Here is a 22,280-nt window from a genome sequence, read left to right as displayed (position 1 = left end):
AATACAAACAAATTTCATAGCACAGGCCCTCTCTCATCCATCATGGCAACTATTGCTTGTATGAAAGCTCTCATATTATCCTTTGAGTTTCATATCTATAGTATGATTTGTAATTGTACTGAATAAATATTATAAAGTACTCACAAAAGTGCTAACACTATGAAACGAGCTGAGAGGTGACGAAGACCCTGCACCACCAGCAAACGGACTGGGCGTATCACACGAGTAGCAGTCAAACGAAGGCACACCCATCTCTCCTCCCACACCACCATAGGCGCCGCCCATTCCACCGTAAGCTCCTCCCCCGCCACCGTAAGCCACGCCCATCATCCCGCCTCCTCCATAGTAGGCCACACCCCCTGCATCACTGACACATTCGCAGCGTTGGCATGGCAACGGCTGTGCGCTTGCTGCAACACGACGTGCAAACACGTTCAGGAACTTGCGCACGTTCTGTGCCCCGCCACTGGTGTCCAGTTTGCGCGCCGTGAATATCGTACCTGTAGACATAACCAGTTGGAATATTATTGGAGATTTCAATACAAGTGTAATTTATTCTTTATTGATTCATACAGTAAGTACATCACCAAAATGATAAGAGAGAAAATAAGGTAACCTTGCCTCTTCCAAATTTAGATAAGGTTACACATAGTCCTAAATAGGTCAAGTCTTATAGTTGTTCACTTCACAAAATTTTCCTCAATTATTTTCACAAAGTAGAATTTTAAATTTAGATGCTTGAAAACCAAACATTGAAGAAATATCATCACTAAAATATGAGATATTCACATATTAAAGAAATAATTTTGCAGGATCAAAAAACAAACTTAATATTCTAATTAAAAGGATATGGCCTAAGGTTTTCAAGGCAGGCGGCTCAGGTATAATAAGATAGAATAGAGAGATTTTAAGATATGCTGCTACATACTAAAATGTTATATCTTTCAATATCGACAGTAAGGGCCAAGCAACATGAGGCATTTTTACAGTCAGCACGACAGGACCTTCCCACAGGACAGGCTCATGCCCAAAACCTGCCCCATTTCCAATTTATACTATACTGTCCGAATCAAAATGAAGGTGGTTACTTTCACTTTTCAAAAAGCAATTCACACTCTTTTATTCGTAATAATAATACTGAGGGTAATGCCCACATAAGCTCTTAGGCTTGTGCGTGGGTAATAAGTGAGATGGATGATGATGAGAGATGACGACTACTTTTTTGACCGAGCGAAGTGAGGTCTAAGATTCAAGTCGACGGTTTGGCATTTCTCTTAATGTTTAAATGTTTATATGTTGCGCATTTATGGCGAAACGCGGTAATAGATTTTCATGAAATTTGACAGGTATGTTCCTTTTTAAATTGCGCGTCGACGTATATAAGTTTAGTACAAGGTTTTAGGAAATTTTGCATTTCAAGGATAATATATAAGGAAAAAGGAGCCTCCTTCATACGCCAATATTGGAGTAAAAATCAGACTATAGAATTATTCATCATAAATCAGCTGTCTAGTGGACTATAATACTACCCGTTCAAAAACATCGAACATCTTGAAAATGTATCTTTCCATCAACGTCGTAGACAGTTGCAGCCAGACCTGATAACAGCGCTCAGACTCACATTCCGGGACGACACGTCACGGTACGATAGGATAGAAAGCTCTATGTTTATTTAGGATTTTTTCTAGACATTTTAAATTGATAAATTATTTATCAATTTTTGAGAAAACATAACAACAGGTCAATGTAACTTACTGAGCGCGAGGTCTACTGTTCACAGAACTACTAGTAGGTAGACGGGGCGACGGCTTATCACCTCCTCCGAAAGACAGGGTGGCCGTATCTATGTGATTGTTCTGTGGTCAAAAACTTTTGCCCCGGTCGAGATTCGAACTAGGGTTCTGTTGATTATTATTACTCCAACGAGCCACCCAATATTACAGTGCAACCTAAGACCTCGTGAATAATGAATAGTAGTGAATGAATGAACAGTATCTTACCATTAGTCTCAATGGCCAAAGGAAGACAATTTCCCAGAGTAGTTTTGGAAAGTTTGACCTGTTTCCTTAGATCGGCATCTCCTTGCAACTGCTTGAAGTCATTCTTGGTGTAGGCCTTGTCTGCATCTATGCCATATAGGGTCTTCACTGCCCTAGCCTACAAAACACACATTTATGATTTAATTACTATTAAAACAACACTCAATTAATAGCTGTTATGGCCACCTATTCCTAGATCAAGTGTTTAGTTAACATTGAAGGAACTCTATAGTGAGGTCCAGGTTATAATTGCAGTGTAGAAGGATAGGAGAATAGGGTTGCCAGATCTCAGCCTTGCCACCCAAACAGCTCATACTGACAGTATATCTCATCAATTTAACTGTATATTTGTCAAGAATAGTATATTTCGCACCTAGGGCCGAAAATGAGACTTTTCCGGCTCGAAATCGGTTTTCAAGTCCGAGGCCGTAGGCCGAGGACTAGAAAAGATTGAGAGCCGGAAAAACATTTTTGCCCGTGTTGCGAACGCTATTTTTCGCCACACCAAAAAAAAAATAATAATGTTAATTTGGAAATTTGAAAGCAAAATTTTAAGGTTATGCTACTATAAATCATACAATGTTATTGAGGTTATGATAGTATCATTGTATTCTATTGATCGGTATCAAAACTACAAAATAATTCATATCATCTTATAGAAATGATCATTTATTGACAGTTTAAAAAGTTTAAAAACATATTTAATTAAACTAGATACATAATTATTTTATTTATTTATTTATTTATTTATTTATTTATTTATTCCTTGAAAAAGCATTACAATAATTCACAATTCAGAAATATAACAACAAAATGAATCAATAGGAAATACAAATAAACATAAGGAACTACTTCCCCAAAAGAGCAAGCTCGAGCTTGGGGAAGGAGCAGCCGATATGACTACTTATTATTAATTAACATTACAGTATATAAATTAACAACTAAAATCAAATCCTTTAAATAAACAAGATAAATCAGTGATGCTATAATAGATCAATATATTTACATACAATATGTGTTAGAATGCAACAAAATTTGTAAATTATAATAAATTATAATAATGACCTGATATTGCCTAGCCCAGTGTATAACATGATATAAGATGTGGTACAAAAATGAAATCTATTCAATTGGAATAATTACTATACTAATGTAATCCAGAAATTCTCGGCACTATCCCAGCCATGAGAGCTAACCAGATACTTTTTCAAATGTAGTCCAAAGTTTTTTTGGGCGAGTAAACCTCTCAAATTACTTGGAAGAATATTAAAAAATAATGGAGATAAATATATGAAGCTACGCTGACCAGCAGTAGTCAATAATCTAGGAACAGTAACCAGACCTGACTCCTCCCGTCTTGTAATAGCACAATCCGTTCTATTAATGAAATGAAAAAGTGATAGCTTCTTATAATATAATATGATGCGTTTCAGGTATATCTGTCTAATCGGTAGAACTGAAAATTCCAAAAAAGCCAATCTTGTTGAATACATTCTATTCTTTTTCAGAATAATTTTTAATATTAAATTTTGTATTGTTTTTACTGGTTTTAGAACATTTGTATATGCACCACCCCAACCCACAATACCATATTGGAGCAATGACTGTGCCAGTGCATAATACACCATCTTCATGACTTTCATAGGCAAAACAGAACGTAATTTCACAAATAAATAAGTTTTCTAGATCGTGTAGTAAGCTGCGACAAATGTACATCCCACTTTAAATGCTGATCAACCATTACTCCAAGATATCTGATACTGCTAACCTTCTCTATTTTATTACAATTAACTGAACACCCTAAATCTACATGACTAAGACAATTTGGAGAATGCAAAACAAGTGACATATTAACTGGCTGATTCTGTATATTCAAGGAAAAAGAGATGTATTTTGTTTTGGACAAATTCAGAGTCAGTTTTCTTCTATCAAGCCATTTTTTTACTTCTCCCAGTCCCCTAGCAGCTGAGTCATATGTGCTAGCCCAGTTTTCTTCATGAAAAATTAAAACTGCATCGTCTGCAAATGACAATATTTTCCCATTGATAAATACATATTAAATTATAAAAAATAAGCATTATTGACAGTCAATTCTTTGTTTTTCACGTAAAATAAATTAAATAATCATTATACTTTTTACACAACAAATTTCTATTATTTTATTCTTTATTATTTAAATAAAAGTTGAATGTACAGTTGTGATTATTTGAGAACATGAATCCTCTAGCAGATTCTACTACTTTTCTCTGAGATGTCACATGTAAATTCAAATTGTTTGTATTTACAGTCTCAGCTGTACCGGTACTATCAGGCAAATCAAATATAAACGGGATTTTTGTTCCTGAGCGTCTACCGTTGGTAGGACTGGGACCGCGCTGCTAGTACGCTTAGGTGGTGTCACTAGGAGTGGTGAGAGCCAGTCGTCCCACACTTCCAGCCAGTTTTTCAGTTACAATCACGATGTCGGAGCAACAAGTGCACCCTTCCACTGCGCAACGTATTATTATAAAATTTCTTGCTTGTGAAGGAGTTCCAGCGACGGAAATTTTTCAAAGATCTGTCAGAGAAATGCAGCAAGGTTCACGGAAGAAGGGGAGACATTTCAGAGTCGGATCGTCACCTGTGACGAGACGTGGGTCCACCACTACACTCCGGAGTCAAAACAAGCCAGTATGGAGTGGCGGAGGAAAGGGGAGGCAGCCCCTGTGAAAGCCAAGACTAGACTGTCAGCTGGCAAGGTCCTTTCAACCATCTTCTTCGACCAGCGAGGCATTTTGCTCATTGATTTTTTGCACGAGCGACGCACAATTTAATGCTGCTTACTACTGCGAGCTGCTGACCATGGTGAGGGATGCATATCGTCGCAAAAGACGAGACCAATCGATTCGAAAGGTTATCCTCCTTCACGACAACGCAAGGCCCCATACTGCAGCTCTAACCGTCTCAAAACTGAAAGAAATGCACTGGACTCAACTGGAACATCCTCCCTACAGTCCAGACCTATCGCCCTGCGATTTTCATTTGTTTGGGCCGCTTAAAGAAGCTCTAGGAGGGCAACGATTTGAAGATGACGAGGGCGTGAAGGAGTTCGTGCGCAATTGGCTCGTGACGCAATCAGCTTCCTTCTACGATGCTGGGATAAAAAACCTTCCCGCTCACTGGGAAAAATGTATTTTTAAAGCAGGAGACTATGTAGAAAAGTAATTTGTATTTGTCATTCATTTATCAATAAATAATTTTCATTTCAAGATAAAATCCCGTTTATATTTGATTTGCCCTCGTACTTGTGCTTTGATTTTTGTTTCCAAAAATATTATCCAGAGTAAAAAAACTGTCTCCGTTTTCTTCCTCATTCTCTTCATTTTTGTTCTCGTCGACAATATTGACGTCTTCGTCTAGGGCACGTGCCTCGGAATTCGATGTTATAGTCGAACTGGTAGTGTGTCGGTCAATACTATTGAAGAGCTTTTTTGACACTTCAACCTTCCTTGCAATTGAATCTTCAATATAGCCCTCGGCAACTGAAGAAGATTTCCAGCCTCCATGTCGTTTTAAAGTGAGCAAATCGCCCCCACCTTCAACTAACATTGAAGCTGATGTTCGTCGTAGTGCATGGCCGGTATAACTTTCAGGCTTATCAAGTCCAAGGTACTGAGCTACTTTCTTTGGCACAGCAGCTATAGTATTTTTACCTACATGCTGAGATGAACACTTTCCTGGTTGTACTTTATAAATAATCTTTTACTTATCATAGTTGATGGACGAAGTGATATGTATTTGCGAATCAATTCACAAGGGCTGAAAGGGCAATCTTCATCAGTTATTGTGAAGCTTCTCTTCGAATGAGTTTTTCCTTCTTCAAGGAAAACTACGATAAAACTACCATTGTCTTTAATATCATCGACATTTAGTTGTAAAAGATCATCTCTTCGGCAAGCTCCAAAAATACCCAAAGCCATAATAGCCTTTGTTAGAAGCCATTCGCTGTCTGGAGCTTCTTTCATGAACTTCACTACTTCGTTACCTGTCAGAACGTTTGATTTTTTAGGTTCGTAGTTGACATTGAGCTTTTTCAGAAATGTAGTGCATCGTGTAAATGATTTTGGGTCAATGTTGTGCTTCACATTGAGACAACTCTTAATCATCGAAAACTTGGACCAAACTGTACTAGCTTTACATACTTTAGATAAATTGGACAAATACACTAATAAAATTTCATCACACACTTCTGTAGGCACAATTTTCTCTTCATTCAGCCATTGAACAAATTTTTCGTAAGCATCGTCATATCTTTTCCTCGATTTGGTTGGTAATAGGTCTTCCGTAATTTCATTCGCCCTTCTCTTCATCGACTCACTCATCTTCTCCATTTCTGAAATTGAGACCAAAAGTTAGTAGGCTATAGGCATACCAATACAAAAGACCCTATATAGTAAATTACCTCCAAAATTTGTTGCAGACAGAGCTCTCACATTCAAATATTTTCATTTTAGACCATATTATTTTTGAAAAATGGTAGGTTAAATAGAAATTGAAAAATAAATGAAATTCAAACAGCCTATTTTGATAGTTTGAATCTTGGTTATGACAACTTTTACTGTCAATTAATTTCAATATTACTAATTAATAATTTACAATAGTGACTATATTTTTATACTATTAATATTTCGAATAATTGTTTGAATTTTTATAGCTCGCGCTTTGCGCCCGGTGCAATATCTCATGGATAGATGGATGAATAGAATTTTCATTACTATTTTCAAATAATGTGATGAAAAAAATAATATAATTGCATATTTCAAAGTTTTGTCTCAAAATATATCTAAAAAATTGATTGAAAAATTTAAATTACGGTAACTAATATACAAAATAACTAATACAAGTCGAAATTCATCGACAAAAAAAAAACGTCATTGACCGAGATTCGAACCTAGATCATATGTTTGTTATTCACCGAACTTTGAGTACTGATGTAGCACGCCTTTAAGCTCTCGGCCATTAGGTACTGTTGAAAGTCGCTGCCTGACTGCTAACACATAGCATACACGTAATACTGTACTGTAAAATAGACTTGTAAAAAGGTTTACTTCACTCCTAAAAAGCGTACCGTACAACAGACTTTGGCTCATGACTTATATTATTAAAATTAATATTATTATCTGTCTCACAATAAAATTTTCACTCTGAATTAAGTCAGATAACGTAGGCTATGTAGGCTACTATAATAATAGAGTATAGCGCAAATTTGAAGCCGGTTTGCTGGCATTTTCACAACAAAATATTGCTCTGAAAATAGTTAAATCATAGAGAAAACATTCGAAGATTCAATCTTGAGTGGGCCTAATGTTTTCTCTATATGGTTTAATATTGAAGAAAAATTATCTAAAAGTTTTAATAATGAATTACGGAAAAATTACTAGGAATTTAACAGTCAAGGCTGAGTTTCACCAGTAGGCTTACCTTAAACTTCAGATCTGTGCTGTATTTGCTTATTATTATTGTTGATTGTATTGCATTAAGAAGTGGAATTCGATAATAAAAAAGAAACAATTATTACTCTACCTCACTTTTAAATATTGATACAATTATTGTACTTTGAATTCAAATTCGATTCTTCACTTTTAAATACTTGCGATACGTACCTTTCTGACAATGGACAATGTAGCCAACATTATATTGTTGAGGCTATGGAGATATATCATCGTATTCTATTGTTTGATATCAAAAACACAATAATAAATATTAAATTATGAAACAGTAATTTATAAAATATATTATTATAGACATAATACCGCGATTCACGATACATAATTATATAGATTATTACAGTCATTATGAGATTATCTCTCTATGATTTTTGTGAGATCGGACACGATCAGCTGTTATTCAAGGTCATTTTACAGCCCTAGGGCCGTAAAGTTTTACCGGCCTGGTCGGAAAACAATCACTTTCGGCCTCCATATGACGCACGTAAACCAGCTCATTACATCCAAGTGTGGCGAAAAATATATTCTTTAATGATGTGATGATAAACTTTCATGATTGAGATTAAATATTTTGTCAATAATTAGTTGAATTTCTACATTGTTGATAAACGATGTGGCAACAGAGCAAAGCGTGAAAGAGATAGCGCCATTTGCTTTGTTGAATGATAGACAAGGATAGCAACACCATTGCAAATCACACACTGCCATTATTACGTGAACCTTACTATACTATAGATGGCGGTGGTATAACGTGGACCTCACTATAGTCACGGTCTGACAAGTTGATCCCTGGACAAGAGAAAGACGGAAACCCCAAATTGATACCAGAAAAGTGTTTGAGTGGAGAAATACAGGGTGAGCATTCACAACAGGGCACCAATAGAGCTAACATGTAAACTCTCCCATAACAACCAACGCTATTTATTCTCTGCCGCTGTGTGCTGTGTGATTGCCCCCATAAGAACCAACGATATTCATTTCACGCCTCTGTGTGAACGCTCCCATAACAAAACTAACGCCATTAACGTCCTGTCTGAATGTGAACGCTCCCATAAGAACCAACGCTGTTAATTTCTATCACTGTGTGAACGCTCCCTTAACACATTGGCTGCCGTGAGGATCTACATTATTTGATCCTTTTTTAATAACAGTTCAATACCTTTTCGACGATTTACCTATTATTAGTGAACAGCGCGGGGTAACTTTGAGGGACCGAGGAAACTACATAAAATGCGGATTGACTTACTTTGTAGCGGTTTTAACGACGACTGGTCTCAGCCAGCTCTGCCGGGAGAAAGCATCCTTCTCCTCCTCCACGGAGAGATAGACAGAGTTAGGTAGAGAGATATTGATTGATTGATTGATTGAGTACTTTATTTATGTAGATTACAATATATACTGGCTTATAAACTTATATACAATAGCTTACAATACAGCAAAATTATAGATGAATTTACATAATATAGACTAAGAAAATAATTATTGAACTGTATATGATATGAAAAAGCAATTTTGTAATATAATAACTATAGATAATAATCATATTGTTATGCATCTACATAAATTGGCGGAGCTTTGGACATATCAATGTCCATTCTTCGGAAAGAATATTAAAAATATCCTCCCCACTAACTCTCTACCAAAAGAGAGAGAGAGAGAGAGAGAGAGAGGAACTAAAAGCAATAAGACTCACTTTACTGATTGCGTTCTAACCAATTAGCATTACCTATTATTATGATTACCTTTTCGACGCTGAACTCGTGGTCCATAAGCAGATGTAATGTGATCGATCTGTCAGCCATCATTTGTCTCAAAGTGGAGAAATCTAGGGGAGGAGTTCTGTGGAGAGCAGTCAGAACAGAGCACCACAATCAGAGTGCGAGACACACCTGCTCTGTACTGCAAGCTGAATGTGAAACGCAGTGCGTCAAATACGTCCGGTCTGGGGCCAGCTTCTACAAATCACAAATTAAACATCATTTATTAGAATTTCCAATCACAAATTATCATAATATTAAAAAATGAATTATGGCCTTCAGTCGACTAAGGCTCAATTCACACTTACGCGACTCAGGTGGAGAAGAGACTGGACTCTAGTGGGGGGCATGTGTTTCCAAATGGTGACACTCAGATCAGTCGATTCTGGTCTCCGCGACGTCACCATTTCAAAACACATGCTCTCCACTAGAGTCCAGTCTCTTCTCCACCTGAGTCGCCTAAGTGTGAGTTGAGCCTAAATAATATGAGTTATTAATTACTGTAACTAATGACTAACTGAGAGCAGTAGGCTATCTTAACTAACCTGAAGGCAGATGTGCCAAATGTTCGTGTAGCAACCTAGCTGTGGTGAAATCCATGCCATCAACCGTCATTAGCCTGGGCTCAGCATACAGACCCACACCTCCGTAAGATACCACTGCAAACCTACAAACAAAATTTAATAAATTATTCACTTCTTTTAATAACTTCTAAATCACTCATAAATATCCTCCTAAAAACATTAGATATACAGTACCCAGTGTATTCAACCGAATAAAGTGTTATCGGATGAGCACGTTAAACTGTCGGTCCCGGCTGAAGTATGACAGTCGTAAGGCCCATTGACGGCTTAAATTATATATTCAGGCGGTGGGACCTTCCCGCAAGGGACTCCCCACCAACAAAAGCCATACGAATTTACTTTTTTAGTGTTATGTGAACGAAAGTCTATAGTGAAGATGTAGCCGTCCTATCTCCCAATATTGTGTGGATTCTCGCTTTAGAAACAACATAGATTGAAATTTGAAGCAACTCGGTTGTGTGTGAAGAGTGCCATTGGAAACAATGGAGATTAAAATTAGAAGCAACTTGAAAAAGTTGACTTTGGTGTGAAGGGTATCATTAGTTTATTGAAAGTATATTATAACGTGAACCTCACTGTACTCTGTAATACGTCTTTGGAAGATGTAGCCGTCCTATCTTCCAATATTGTGTGGATTCTCGCTTTAGAAACAACATAGATTGAAATTTGAAGCAACTCGGTTGTGTGTGAAGAGTGCCATTGGAAACAATGGAGATTAAAATTAGAAGCAACTTGAAAAAGTTGACTTTGGTGTGAAGGGTATCATTAGTATTATTGAAAGTATATTATAACGTGTAATTCAGATTTTATAGATGCAAGGGCTCTCCAACTATGAACGTTACAAACTGGTTGCACACAATATGAATATTAATTATTGATACAAGAGGTGTCCAATAATTGAGGTAACAAACCGGTTTCGCACAAGATGCACCCTGGTGAGTTCGTCGTCGACGGCTGCAGCCATCTGTTGCAGCTGCTTGCGACTGTTCAACGCACGCGTGCAGGCACCCGCCTCCACCACAAGCACCACGTCACTCGACTGCGGCATGCTGGCGCCACTCAGCTCCACTGGGGCATCTGCCTCGCTCAGCTCTGTGCCTGCAACAAATTAATTAGACAATTTCAGATGATACTGTAGCATATTGTGCTGATACAGTTATCATATTGAGGTGATACTGTATCATTTGTGGTGATATGCCATGGTTAAGGAGCGTTATGTTGTAAATGTGACTGTCAACTGAAGCCGATAGTCCTAGTAGTTGTTTTTGGTGAAGCTATGTGACGCTGGTAGTCTCTCATACTGTGCCCTTCTTACACTCTTACACTCCCAACAACACACTAATAAAAGACAGTAATCGGCTTGAAATTTGGAAAATAAACGACTTACACCATGGCATATCTTCATTTGCTATCATACTTGATAGAAGATTAGAGAAAACTCAGGCAAAAATGTCCAGAAGTGAACTCGGGCTTCGACTGCAACAGAGAGTTAGAAACACGGACATTTTGAAAATGATTAATGAAGTATGTGCAGCGGGAAGCTCATCTAATCAAGTGGAGATGGAGGGGACGGTCACGTGGCCAGGATGGAAGCTGACAGATGGGCGAAGAATGGATACCACGGGACAGGACCTGAGTAAGGGGTCGCCCAGCACTCAAAAAATTATTGACAGACACTGAATTGGAAAGTGAAAAATTGTTTTGTGTAAATTAATGTGAAATTGTATTGAATAAAAATACTAAGAAATTGTCAAAAATCACAGATTTATTGAGAGTTAGAAAGACCGGTTTCGGTTGTTACACCATTAATAATAATAATAATAATATCGAGTGACCTGGCTGGCTCAGGTCTGGTGTCAGAGTTTTCAGGTCGCAACTGATCAATAAACTTTTAAACTTCAGTTTATCAGAGATTGACAATGGTGTACGGTAACAACCGAAACCGGTCTTTCTAACTCTCAATAAATCTGTAGTTTTTGACAATTTCTTAGTATTTTTATTTAATATGAATAATTACCACAATATCAACTTCTCAACTACACAAAAAGTGAAATAGTATTTATTGCCAACCACATATACCTCAGAGGCTTTTGTTGTTTTAAAAATGTAAATAAAGCTATATTATTATTATAATCGGCTTGAAATTTGGAACATAAACGACTTACACCATGGGATATCTACTTATGCTATTGGACATTATATGCGTACAGAATGGAGTCTGTTGCAATAATTGTGACTTACCTTCAGAGAAGCGACACCGGACGCAGGTGGCCGGCACCTTGATGGGTGTGTGAGCCAGTTGGCAGGCCTGACTGTAGGCCAGCGCTGCAGCACAGTAGGCATCATCATCGGCATCATGCCAGTCATCAGCCGCATCACTGCTTTGGCCCAGACACGAGCGGTGGTAGAAGCCTGGTTCAACCACATTGTAACAACGGCTCAACTCTGACTCCTGCAAACAAATATCCAATATTTGATCCTCAAGTGAACACAACACTGATGTATTACTACAGTTAAACTAGTAGTTCTGTGAACAGTAGACCTAGCGCTCAGTAAGCTCACTCTTTGACCTGTTGTTATGTTTTCTCAAATATTAATAAATAATTTATCAATTTAAAATGTCTAGAAAAATCCTAAATGAACATAGAGCTTTCTGTCCTATGGTACCGTGACGTGTCGTCCCGCAATGTGAGTGTGAGCGCTGTTATCAGGTCTGGCTACAACTGTCTACAATGTTGATGAAAAGATACATTTATTTACATGATAACAGCGATAACATGATAACACTTTTATTTAAAAGATACATTTAGGCTACCATTTTATCATTTATACTGGCAACAGTTGCTCTTCCGGATGAAACACATACGATTGCATGAGAGCTTTTATACTCGCAACAGTTGCTCTGCCGGTTAAAACATATAGGATATATATGTTTTATGTACAAGACCTTTCATACCTTGAAAACAAATAGAGCGGTACAATTAGCCTGCCGCTGTGCAGGAGTGGCAATAGTTACTCTGCCGGATGAAACTCAAAGGATAATATGAGATCTTCCATACAAGCAATAGTTGCTCTACTAAATGAAACACTTGGGATACTATGAGACCTTCAATACCGGTTATAGTTGCTCTACTAAATGAAACACATGGAATACTTAGAGACCTTTCATACCGGCAACAGTTGCTCTACGAATGGGATACTATGAGACCTTCATACCGGTAATAGTTGCTCTACCGAATGAAACACATGGGATAATATGAAACCTTCAATACAGGCAATAGTTGCTCTACCGAATGAAACACATGGGATATTATGAAACCTTTAATACAGGCAATAGTTGCTCTACTGAATGAAACACATGGGATACTATGAGACCTTTCATACAAGGAATAGTTGCTCTACTAAATGAAACACATGGGATACTATGAGACCTTTCATACCGGTAACAGTTGCTCTACAAAATGAAACACATGGGATACTATGAGAGCTTTTACCTTGGAAGCAAATAGAGCAGCACACTTGGCCTGACGCTGAGCCGGTGTGGCCCCACCTGGGCCCATGTTGCGTGCCGAGCTGTGAGTTGGCACATGGCAAATGTCGTGTGTGCCTCCACCCAACAGCCAGCTGTCCACAAATGTGGCCGCGTCAGCTGTCAGCTGGCCGTCAGCTGTTGTCAGGTCGTTGCTCCACTCGCTGTCCATTGTGCCCAGCAGGCCAGCTGTTTTGCCATAGTACCAACCTGACACAAACAAATAAATTAGATAATATAGATCAGAATAACTATCGAATAAATTACAGAATGAATGGATAAATATGAGCCAGTGAAATCAAATATTAATTTTAAATAATATGATTTGTATCCAAGTAAGGCCCAGTTTCCAAGGTTAGGATTCAGCTAAGTTCTAGACTTTAAACAGCTAGAGACAGAAAATTAGCTTTCCAAAACAGGGCGTAGTCGCAGCCCATGTTTAAATTGAATTTCGAAAAACTTGAAAATTGAGCATAAAATGAAATAAAGAGTAAAGTTTCAGCTATTTTGAATTATTTAGGAATGTTTTATTTTGTCAAGGAAAAACGTTCCCAATTATAGAGATGGGAAAATAAAAATTATCATAAAAACTGCGACTTTCGGGGCGTTTCGGAAAGCCAATATTCTGACTCCAGCAGTTTAAAGTCTAGATTTAGCTAAGTTCTAGACTTTAAACAGACTTTAAGTGCCACATAACCTAGATAGGCCTACATTTGGACTGTTGTATAAATTAGAATTGGAACCGTTTTGGGCGTAACAATAGCGTGAGTAGATACCCCATGGTATAGGGCGTTCATGTCACAACTTTTACTGTTATCTCAAGCCGATTACTGTTGATTATTGTCGAATTTTACTGTTCTGTTGGGGTGAGAGTGTATGAACGGCACAATATGAGAGACTACCAGTGAGAGACTACAGGAACTATATGTATTTCCATAAGGTCTATAGTTTCAATCAGGTACTTGTGGATGAGAATACTGCGTGAGGTCTACTGTTCACAGAACTACTAGCTTCATTATGGAACGGTTCTACAATATTGACAGTGACTCAGTCGAATTTTAAAAATACTGAACAATTGTCAAAACCACAGATTTTATTAAAATTAGAAAGACCGGTTTCGGTTGTTACACCATTATCAATCTCTGGTAAACTAAAACCATAGAGAAACAATAGCGTAAGTAGATATCCCATGGTATAGGGAGTTAATGTCGTAACTTTTACTGTTATCTCAAGCCGATAGTCCACATAGTTCTTTCCCGTGAAGCTGTGTGACGCTGGTAGTCTCTCATATTGTGCCGTTCATACACTCTCACTCCAACAAAACAGTAAAAATCGACAGTAGTCAGTTTGAGATAACAGTAAAAGTTGCGACATAAACGCCCAAACCATGGGATATCTACTCACGCTATTGTTACGCCCAAAACGGTTCAAATTCTAATTTATACAACAGTCCAAATGTAGCTAGGTTATGTGTCACTTAAAGTCTGTTTAAAGTCTAGAACTTAGCTAAATCCCGAGCTCGGAAACCGGCCCTAAATATATCTAGATGAATATTTGTATTTGAAATAAATGAAATGAAATATGACCAACCTTCCAGTGTGAAGACACAAACACCGTGCTGGAAGGCACACTGCAACTGGAACCCGCGTTTACCAGTGACTGTAGCCACGCCCCTTTCCTGCACAACTGACATAGCGCCCACGTCTATTGGCAGCCGCCTTCCCCCACTGGCCACGCCCCCACCGCCACTGACCACGCCCCCTGTGCTGTTACTGTTAGGAGGAGACGAGGACATCTGTCTTCCCCCTCCACCGCCGCTCGTCACAGACACCGTCTGCCTTGTCATGTCCACTGTTACAGTGCTACCGCCTGCAATCATATATAATATTGTAATCATTATATAAATAAATTACATTGAATAAACTAAACGAGATACTAATTTAAATGCTGTCAACCACCTTGAATAATTGATAATTGATGCATTGTTTTATATGTTACTAGCAGGAAACCCATGCTCTGCAAGGGTCTATTTTATAACTTGACATAATGAAATCTTGAAGAATTGAAAAAAGGCCTATAATCATCCTTGGTTGATTAAGAATCTGTATGCAAAATTTCAAGTTAATCAGTCGAGTCGTTGAGACATGATGATGCGTCAAACATCATTTTATATTTCACATTTTCCTATCCCGTACGTTTATAAGCCAGTTTTCTACGTTATTATAGTATTAACACAAGAAAAAAAGTACCAATGATTATTATGGGGATGTACACACACTCCTATAGTGAGGTCCACGTTATAATGGCAGTGGAGAAAGATAGGAGAAAAACGTTGCCGATCCTCTGTCTTGTCAATGCCTTCTATAGACGGTAGCTGATACAGGTTTATTAAGGTAATAGTAAGGCTCAACTCACACTTAGGCGACTCAGGTGGAGAAGAGACTGGACTCTAGTGGAGAGCATGTGTTTCCAAATGGTGACACTCAGACCAGTCGATTCTAGTCTCCGCGACGTCACCATTTGGAAACACATGCTCTCCACTAGAGTCCAGTCTCTTCTCCACCTGAGTCGCCTAAGTGTCAGTTGAGCCTAACTGTTCATTCTCGTTTAAAATAATCAATTATACTTTATTAAGCAAGAAATTATATTTTTCAATAATTTCATAATTAAGATGAAATATTTTTGTTAATTAATTCTACATTGTTAAATGACAATCTGGAAACAGAGCAAAGCGGAAAAGAGATAGCACTATCGGCTTTGTTGAATGATAGACAAGGATAGCAATACCATTGCTAACCAAACACTCCCATTATAACGTGGACCTCACTATAGGATGAACACTGCTATAAGTTGAATTCTTTATTGATTGATACAATAATCATCATCAAAATGTTAGGGAGAGAAAACATAAGTTAACCTTGTGCTATTCTTCTCCCAAATTTAGATAAGGTTACACATAGTCCCAAATAGGTTAAGTCTTGTAGTTGTTCACTTCATAAAATTTTCAGACCTACAATTACAGTTTTAACAATGATTGAGGTAGCCTATTTGTAGTATAAATTAGAGAAAAAGCAAGAAATGGTCAAATAAATATTTATTAATTCTACTTTTTAATACATACCAGCCATTAGCACAACTTGTCTCCGATTGTCGTTGAGTGTAGTGAAGATGAGTTGAAAGTCGCGGTCGACAAAATCGGCAGCCAACAGCGCATGAGCAGTGCATCGACCAATCGCTTGCGAGGATGATGACGTCATCGCTAAGCCACGCCCATTCCAGCTCACCAGTCGCAGCTGATTGGAGGAGCAACACAAAAATTAACCAAATTATTGCAAATCATACAATTATTATGATGTCAAAAAATTCTTAGAATAGGAATTAATATCAAATCAGAAGACTAAGAAATTGTCAACCACAGATTTTATTGATATAACTATGAATATGTTATAACTATGATTTAATTGACCAATGCCTTTTGTCTGTATGTACGATGTAATGCATTCAAGGCCGAGCGCGTTCATAGAATTCTATGAGGTTTGGTAGGAATATTCCCCCTTTTAACTGTGCAAAGATTCGTATACACAAGGTTTTTTGAAATTTTGCAGTTTAAGGATAACATGAAAGGAAAAGGAATTTCCTCCATACTCCTATATCACTATATATTATCTTCTACTCTAAAGATAGGATTAATCAGACTATAGATGAATGCATAATCAATCAGCTGACAAGTGGATTATTCATTGCATGCATTACACAGATGTCTGGAGAAGCCGGTGAACAGGTGACACCAGATGAGAAAACTGCGTGAGGTCTACTGTTCACAGAACTACCAGTAAATAAATGAATGAATGAATGAATGAATGGGCTCTGACCTGATTGGTCAATATTATAGCATGCGCTCTGAAGGGAGGAAGCCAATTGGTGGAGTCGAGTAGAGGCAGATATGAATGATAGGCCGTCCACCATAGAGATGAATTGGTCGGGTTGAACCAGAGCTGCATCTTTACTAGACGCTTGTATTCCGGGATTTCCTGAAAACATCAACAAAATAGTTATTTGTGCAACTAGTGCGCAAAGTGACAGTTTGCTGCACCGAAAGAAACGTTTACGCCCGAGCCGTAGGCGAGGGCGGAATGGTTTGTTGAGTGCAGCAGAGGAACTTTGCGCACGTATTTCACATTAAGTTTTTCCTACAGTTACCATTGAATATGAAAAGTGGGTAATTATGGGTAAAATTGCCTGAAATGCATCAAATGTTTTTCTGTGTAATTTTATTATTGATAAAAACCTTAATCCTAAAATCCTAAAGTCCTCGTTGTCCTTGGTTATAATATATAATGAATAATAATTAGCGCGTTGTGCTTGGTTGCACCTCTGCTCACTATAGCAGCCACAGCAGTCACTGTTACCAACTTCATTTTGATTTTGCTGCACTGTTGCTCCATATAACCTACTAAGTATTTTGCGTTGCCATGTTGCAAATCTGGAGTGCAGAAAAATTTTTCCCGCACTAGAGCGGAAAAGTGATTCTTTGCGTTCTGTAATCAGTGCAGCAATGGCCACTTTTCAACGTAACTGTAGGAAAACATATTTTCAATCTATTTCATTATCCATGACGAACTGTAACTGTAAGTAATAATCCTTTTGTCAACTATTTTCAACGAAACTACAGTCTAATATCTTTGAATATTAGTTATTAAAAACTAGTAGGCCTACTCACTGTGGAGCGCTTTCGGATTTTTAAAATCCATTTTCAACACTCAATTCAATTCAATTCAATTTTATTTTTCATGTTATGCATCATATATAATACAATATTAACACAAGTCACAAAAATCACATCATAAATACATTACAAATATTACTACAATATTTATATAATATAGTCTAAATCATTGAAAAAATAAGTTAATATCACAGATGGAATATTGAAGTTGGATGAACCAAAAAACAGTGGAATCAAAAGTCTACAATTCTGAAAAGTTGCAGATCATAGAATTAAGTGGCATTTTAGTTTTTAATTAACCATAATTCAATTTATTACTTGTAATGGCTAAACAATGGTAAGCAAAGACAATAGTCACATACATTCAAATTTTAACATTCATTTACAAAGTAAGACTAGATAAATTTTTAAAATTGTGAGAATATAATATTTGAAAGCTTATAAATAATATGTCAAATACAACTCAAGTGACGAAGCAGTGTGTGATTACAATCATAACCTCAACTTTTGGACAATATTAGGCCTAATATTTTATCAAATTTTTTGGAGAGAAATAGTACAGGCTCAGCCTAGTTTTTCCTTCAATGTCATAATTGTATTATGATTATAGTGTTTTATACAATAAATAAATGGAAAAATAAAAATCATACTTATATAGAAACAATAAAATCTGGAAACATTAACATTGCATTCGAAAGTAACACGATAGATTCTTAATACATTTTTCCAGTCTTATTTTGTTTTTCTCTAATCAGTTTATTAGGGATTGCCAACTATAGGGACACTGGGCTATCAACCAGATTTTCAGTCTTGTCCTGAGAACTGCCAGTGTTTGAGCCTCTTTCAAGTGGTTCGGCAACCAATTAGAGCTAGATTTGTAAAAGGTCGTTCTATGTGGCTCGATTCTCAACGCACCTCTGGATCTTGTGTTATGATTATGGATATTTGACCCTGTTGTCCAATTTGTCTTGTATTTGAAGGCAAAGATAGATACATCTATATATATATATATAAAAGCGAAATGGCACTCACTCACTAACTGACTGACTGACTCACTCACTCACTCACTCACTCGCATAACTAAAAATCTACCGGACCAAAAACGTTCAAATTTGGTAGGTATGTTCAGTTGGCCAGTTAGAGGCGCACTAAGAAATCTTTTGGCAATATTTTAACTCTAAGGGTTGTTTTTAAGGGTTTAAAGTTTGTCTTTTAGCATGTAGAATATTATTCTTCTTCTCCCAATCTCTTAATTATAATTGAAAATTCCATATCATATGTTACTATAGAACTATAATCTAGATAGAGTACCTCTTCGAAACAGTTGTTAACTGGCAACTAAATTAATATTTTAGTCAGGTTGGCATTAAGTTGAGTTGACTTTGTTAGGTTGGAACCAAGTTGAAGATTTAAATGCATTTATCGCGGAAAAATTGATTGGGCACTGCTACTTCAATCCGGGGAATATTTTATTACTAGCAGTCAGGCTCGCTTCGCTCGCCATATCCGTTTAGCCAGCCGTTCAGTCTGGACCACCGACTGGATTGTCCTAACATATGATAAAAATGCCCAAATAAAAAATGCAGGCGAGCGAAGCGAGCCTGCTGATCTCATTCTCGGATGATCCAGTCGTGGGTCCAGGGGGCGGAGCCCCCTGGCTAGACGGATATGGCGAGCGAAGCGAGCCTGATGGCTAGTAATATATATAAAGAGCAGGGACAGTCATTATTGCTGCTGATCGGAAGAGAGAACGGCATGAGGACCTCGGTGGCTTTCTAAATATAATTCGAATTATTCTCTTTTGAGCCCTAAAGACCGGCAGAGAGTTTCCTGAGCCCCCCCTCCCCCCCAAAGAAGTATTCCATAGGACAGTAGAGGCTCGAAGTATCCATGGTAGGCAGTGACAACTGCCTCTCGGTCGAGCATACTAGAAAGCCTTGACACCAGAAAAGCTGCAGAAAGCTTCAGTTTTTTCAGGAGTGAATCAATGTGAACAGTCCATGACAAGCCCTGGTCAATTGCCAATCACAAGAAACCGGCAGAAGAGGAGGACTGCACAGTGCACATTCCCACCATCTATACTGACTTGGAGGTGATCTATGAATCTGAAATTCAATAAAAGATGTTTTGGTAATATCATAGAAAACTATAGCTTGAGTAGATATCCCATGGTATAGGGCGTTTATGTCGCAACTTTTACTGTTATCTCAAGTCGATTACTAACGATTATTGTAGATTTTTACTGTTTTGGTCGGGTGAAAGTATATGAACGGCACAATATGAGAGACTACCAGCATCACACAGCTTTTTGGGAAAGAAATACGTGGACTATGGGCTTGAGATAACAGTAAAAGTTGCGACATAAACGCCCTATACCATGGGATATCTACTCAAGCTATTGTTTCTCTATGGTAATATTCACCTCCAACTTATTTGCCCTGCACCAGTGTTGGTCACCTCACAAACAACAGCATTTCCAGTCAACTGAAGTTCTTCTATATTTTTACACACTGAAAGTGTAAAAAAAAATCTAAAAATCCGAAAGCGCTCCACAGTGAGTAGGCCTACTAGTTTTTAATAACTAATATTCAAAGATATCGGACTGTAGTGTCGTTGAAATAGTTCACAAGAACATATTTTTAATGTACTTTCAATGAGTATCTATAGTCTAAAGCTGAACATAGCAAATGAGTGGCTTGAGATAAAGGACACAACAACGTTTCATATTGATATTAAAATTCTTATTGTACAATAATTATGTTCTAATGAATTATTTTGACAATGGTATTTTTTTCTGAAGAACGTTGCAATAGAATGATCTATTGAGCTTCCTAGGAAAATTGGAATAAAGATGTTCAAATACTGTAGATGCTACAAAGATGTTGATACCATAACAACTATCGTCATACAAAGTATTATTACAATGCACAGTTACTATTAAAAAGAATAAGAGTGAAATTAAAATGATTGTCCTCCATTAATTAATGTGATTGTCCCACCATTAAAAAAGTCAATAATACTAAGTATTTGGGAATTATAATTGATGAAAACCTTAAATGGGATGTTCATATTAAATACATATGTAGAAAAATTAGATATTTATCTTTTAAATTTTATCAAGTTAACAGAATTCTTAATAAGAACCACCTGAAAATGATGTATCATGCTCTAGTCAAGTCAATTCTGCAGTATGGCATAGTTGTTTGGGGAGGCTATTTCAACTGTCATATTGCTGAGTTATCTATAGCACAAAAACTGATAATTGAATGTATAAGGAGGCAATTAATTTACATAGGTACTAAAATAATAAACCTCATTCCAAATCACTTTCTCATGGACAATAAGATCAGCGGAAAAATTAAACTGGACATACAGTAATTTCTTCTTCCATTTAGATATATGACTCGAGATTTCTGCTCCAGCATTTTTTTTTTCATCAGTTTTTTCATTTTTCAGTGGACTCGCTTACCTTTATTTTGAGTACCTATTCCTCTGTTTTCTTCCTTCCCCCCATTTCTCCCTTCCTTTTTTCCTCATTACTTCTCTTCTCTTCTTTGCCTGCCTATTACATGGGAAACTATAGTTGGCTAGGTATCTTCCTCTCTTTTTTTTTCTCTTCTCCAACACACCCTAACACTAAGCCCATGGTTTTTTATATTTGTAACATTTTATTGTGTTTTATTTGTTTCGTAAATCTTTGTAATTTTGTTTTGTCTTGTTTTGTGTGTTTTTAATAAATTGAATTGAAATTGAATTGATTCAGGCTCCCAGAAAAGCATGGAAATGAGGAAACTGTTGAGGAAAAATAAGAAAGATGATGATAGCCAAGAAAAAGGAAAAGAAGAATAAGAATATGATGCAGAGAAAGAAGAAGAGATAATTTACCTGGAAATTGGGTGTTTCGTTGAAAGCATGCCAAGGCATGGGCAGCTTTTGTTCCAGTATGATGAAGCCTTTCTCCGGACTGAATAGGAACAACGTTTTCGGTTTGTGATTGCTGTAAAACAAAACAAATTGAATTTAAAAATTTGAACAAAAAACAATTTATAATTTTTATTTAGAATAGCGCGCATTAGATGTCCCATGCTTTATTCAATTACTAACCTGAATTTCAAAAACTATAAAATGATCGGTAAATGATATTGGAGTGCTGAGAGTT

The 22,280-nt window shown here is 37.1% G+C and overlaps 1 protein-coding gene across 1 annotated transcript in view; it reads right to left on the bottom strand.

Moving 5' to 3' along the window:
- The window catches only part of LOC111054146, a 156,607-nt gene that overhangs the window by 2,168 nt on the left and 132,159 nt on the right, over positions 1-22,280 (bottom strand). The window contains 12 exon segments of the mRNA XM_039441196.1: positions 145-500; positions 2,001-2,157; positions 9,268-9,354; positions 9,356-9,480; positions 9,828-9,949; positions 10,778-10,964; positions 12,108-12,318; positions 13,361-13,605; positions 14,986-15,264; positions 16,517-16,688; positions 17,268-17,426; positions 22,007-22,118. Coding sequence (XP_039297130.1) covers positions 145-500; positions 2,001-2,157; positions 9,268-9,354; positions 9,356-9,480; positions 9,828-9,949; positions 10,778-10,964; positions 12,108-12,318; positions 13,361-13,605; positions 14,986-15,264; positions 16,517-16,688; positions 17,268-17,426; positions 22,007-22,118 — 2,212 coding nt within the window.

The sequence above is a fragment of the Nilaparvata lugens genome, chromosome 14 (assembly GCF_014356525.2).
Source record: "Nilaparvata lugens isolate BPH chromosome 14, ASM1435652v1, whole genome shotgun sequence".
Taxonomy (NCBI): domain Eukaryota; kingdom Metazoa; phylum Arthropoda; class Insecta; order Hemiptera; family Delphacidae; genus Nilaparvata; species Nilaparvata lugens.
This window is presented reverse-complemented; position numbering and strand designations above follow the sequence as displayed.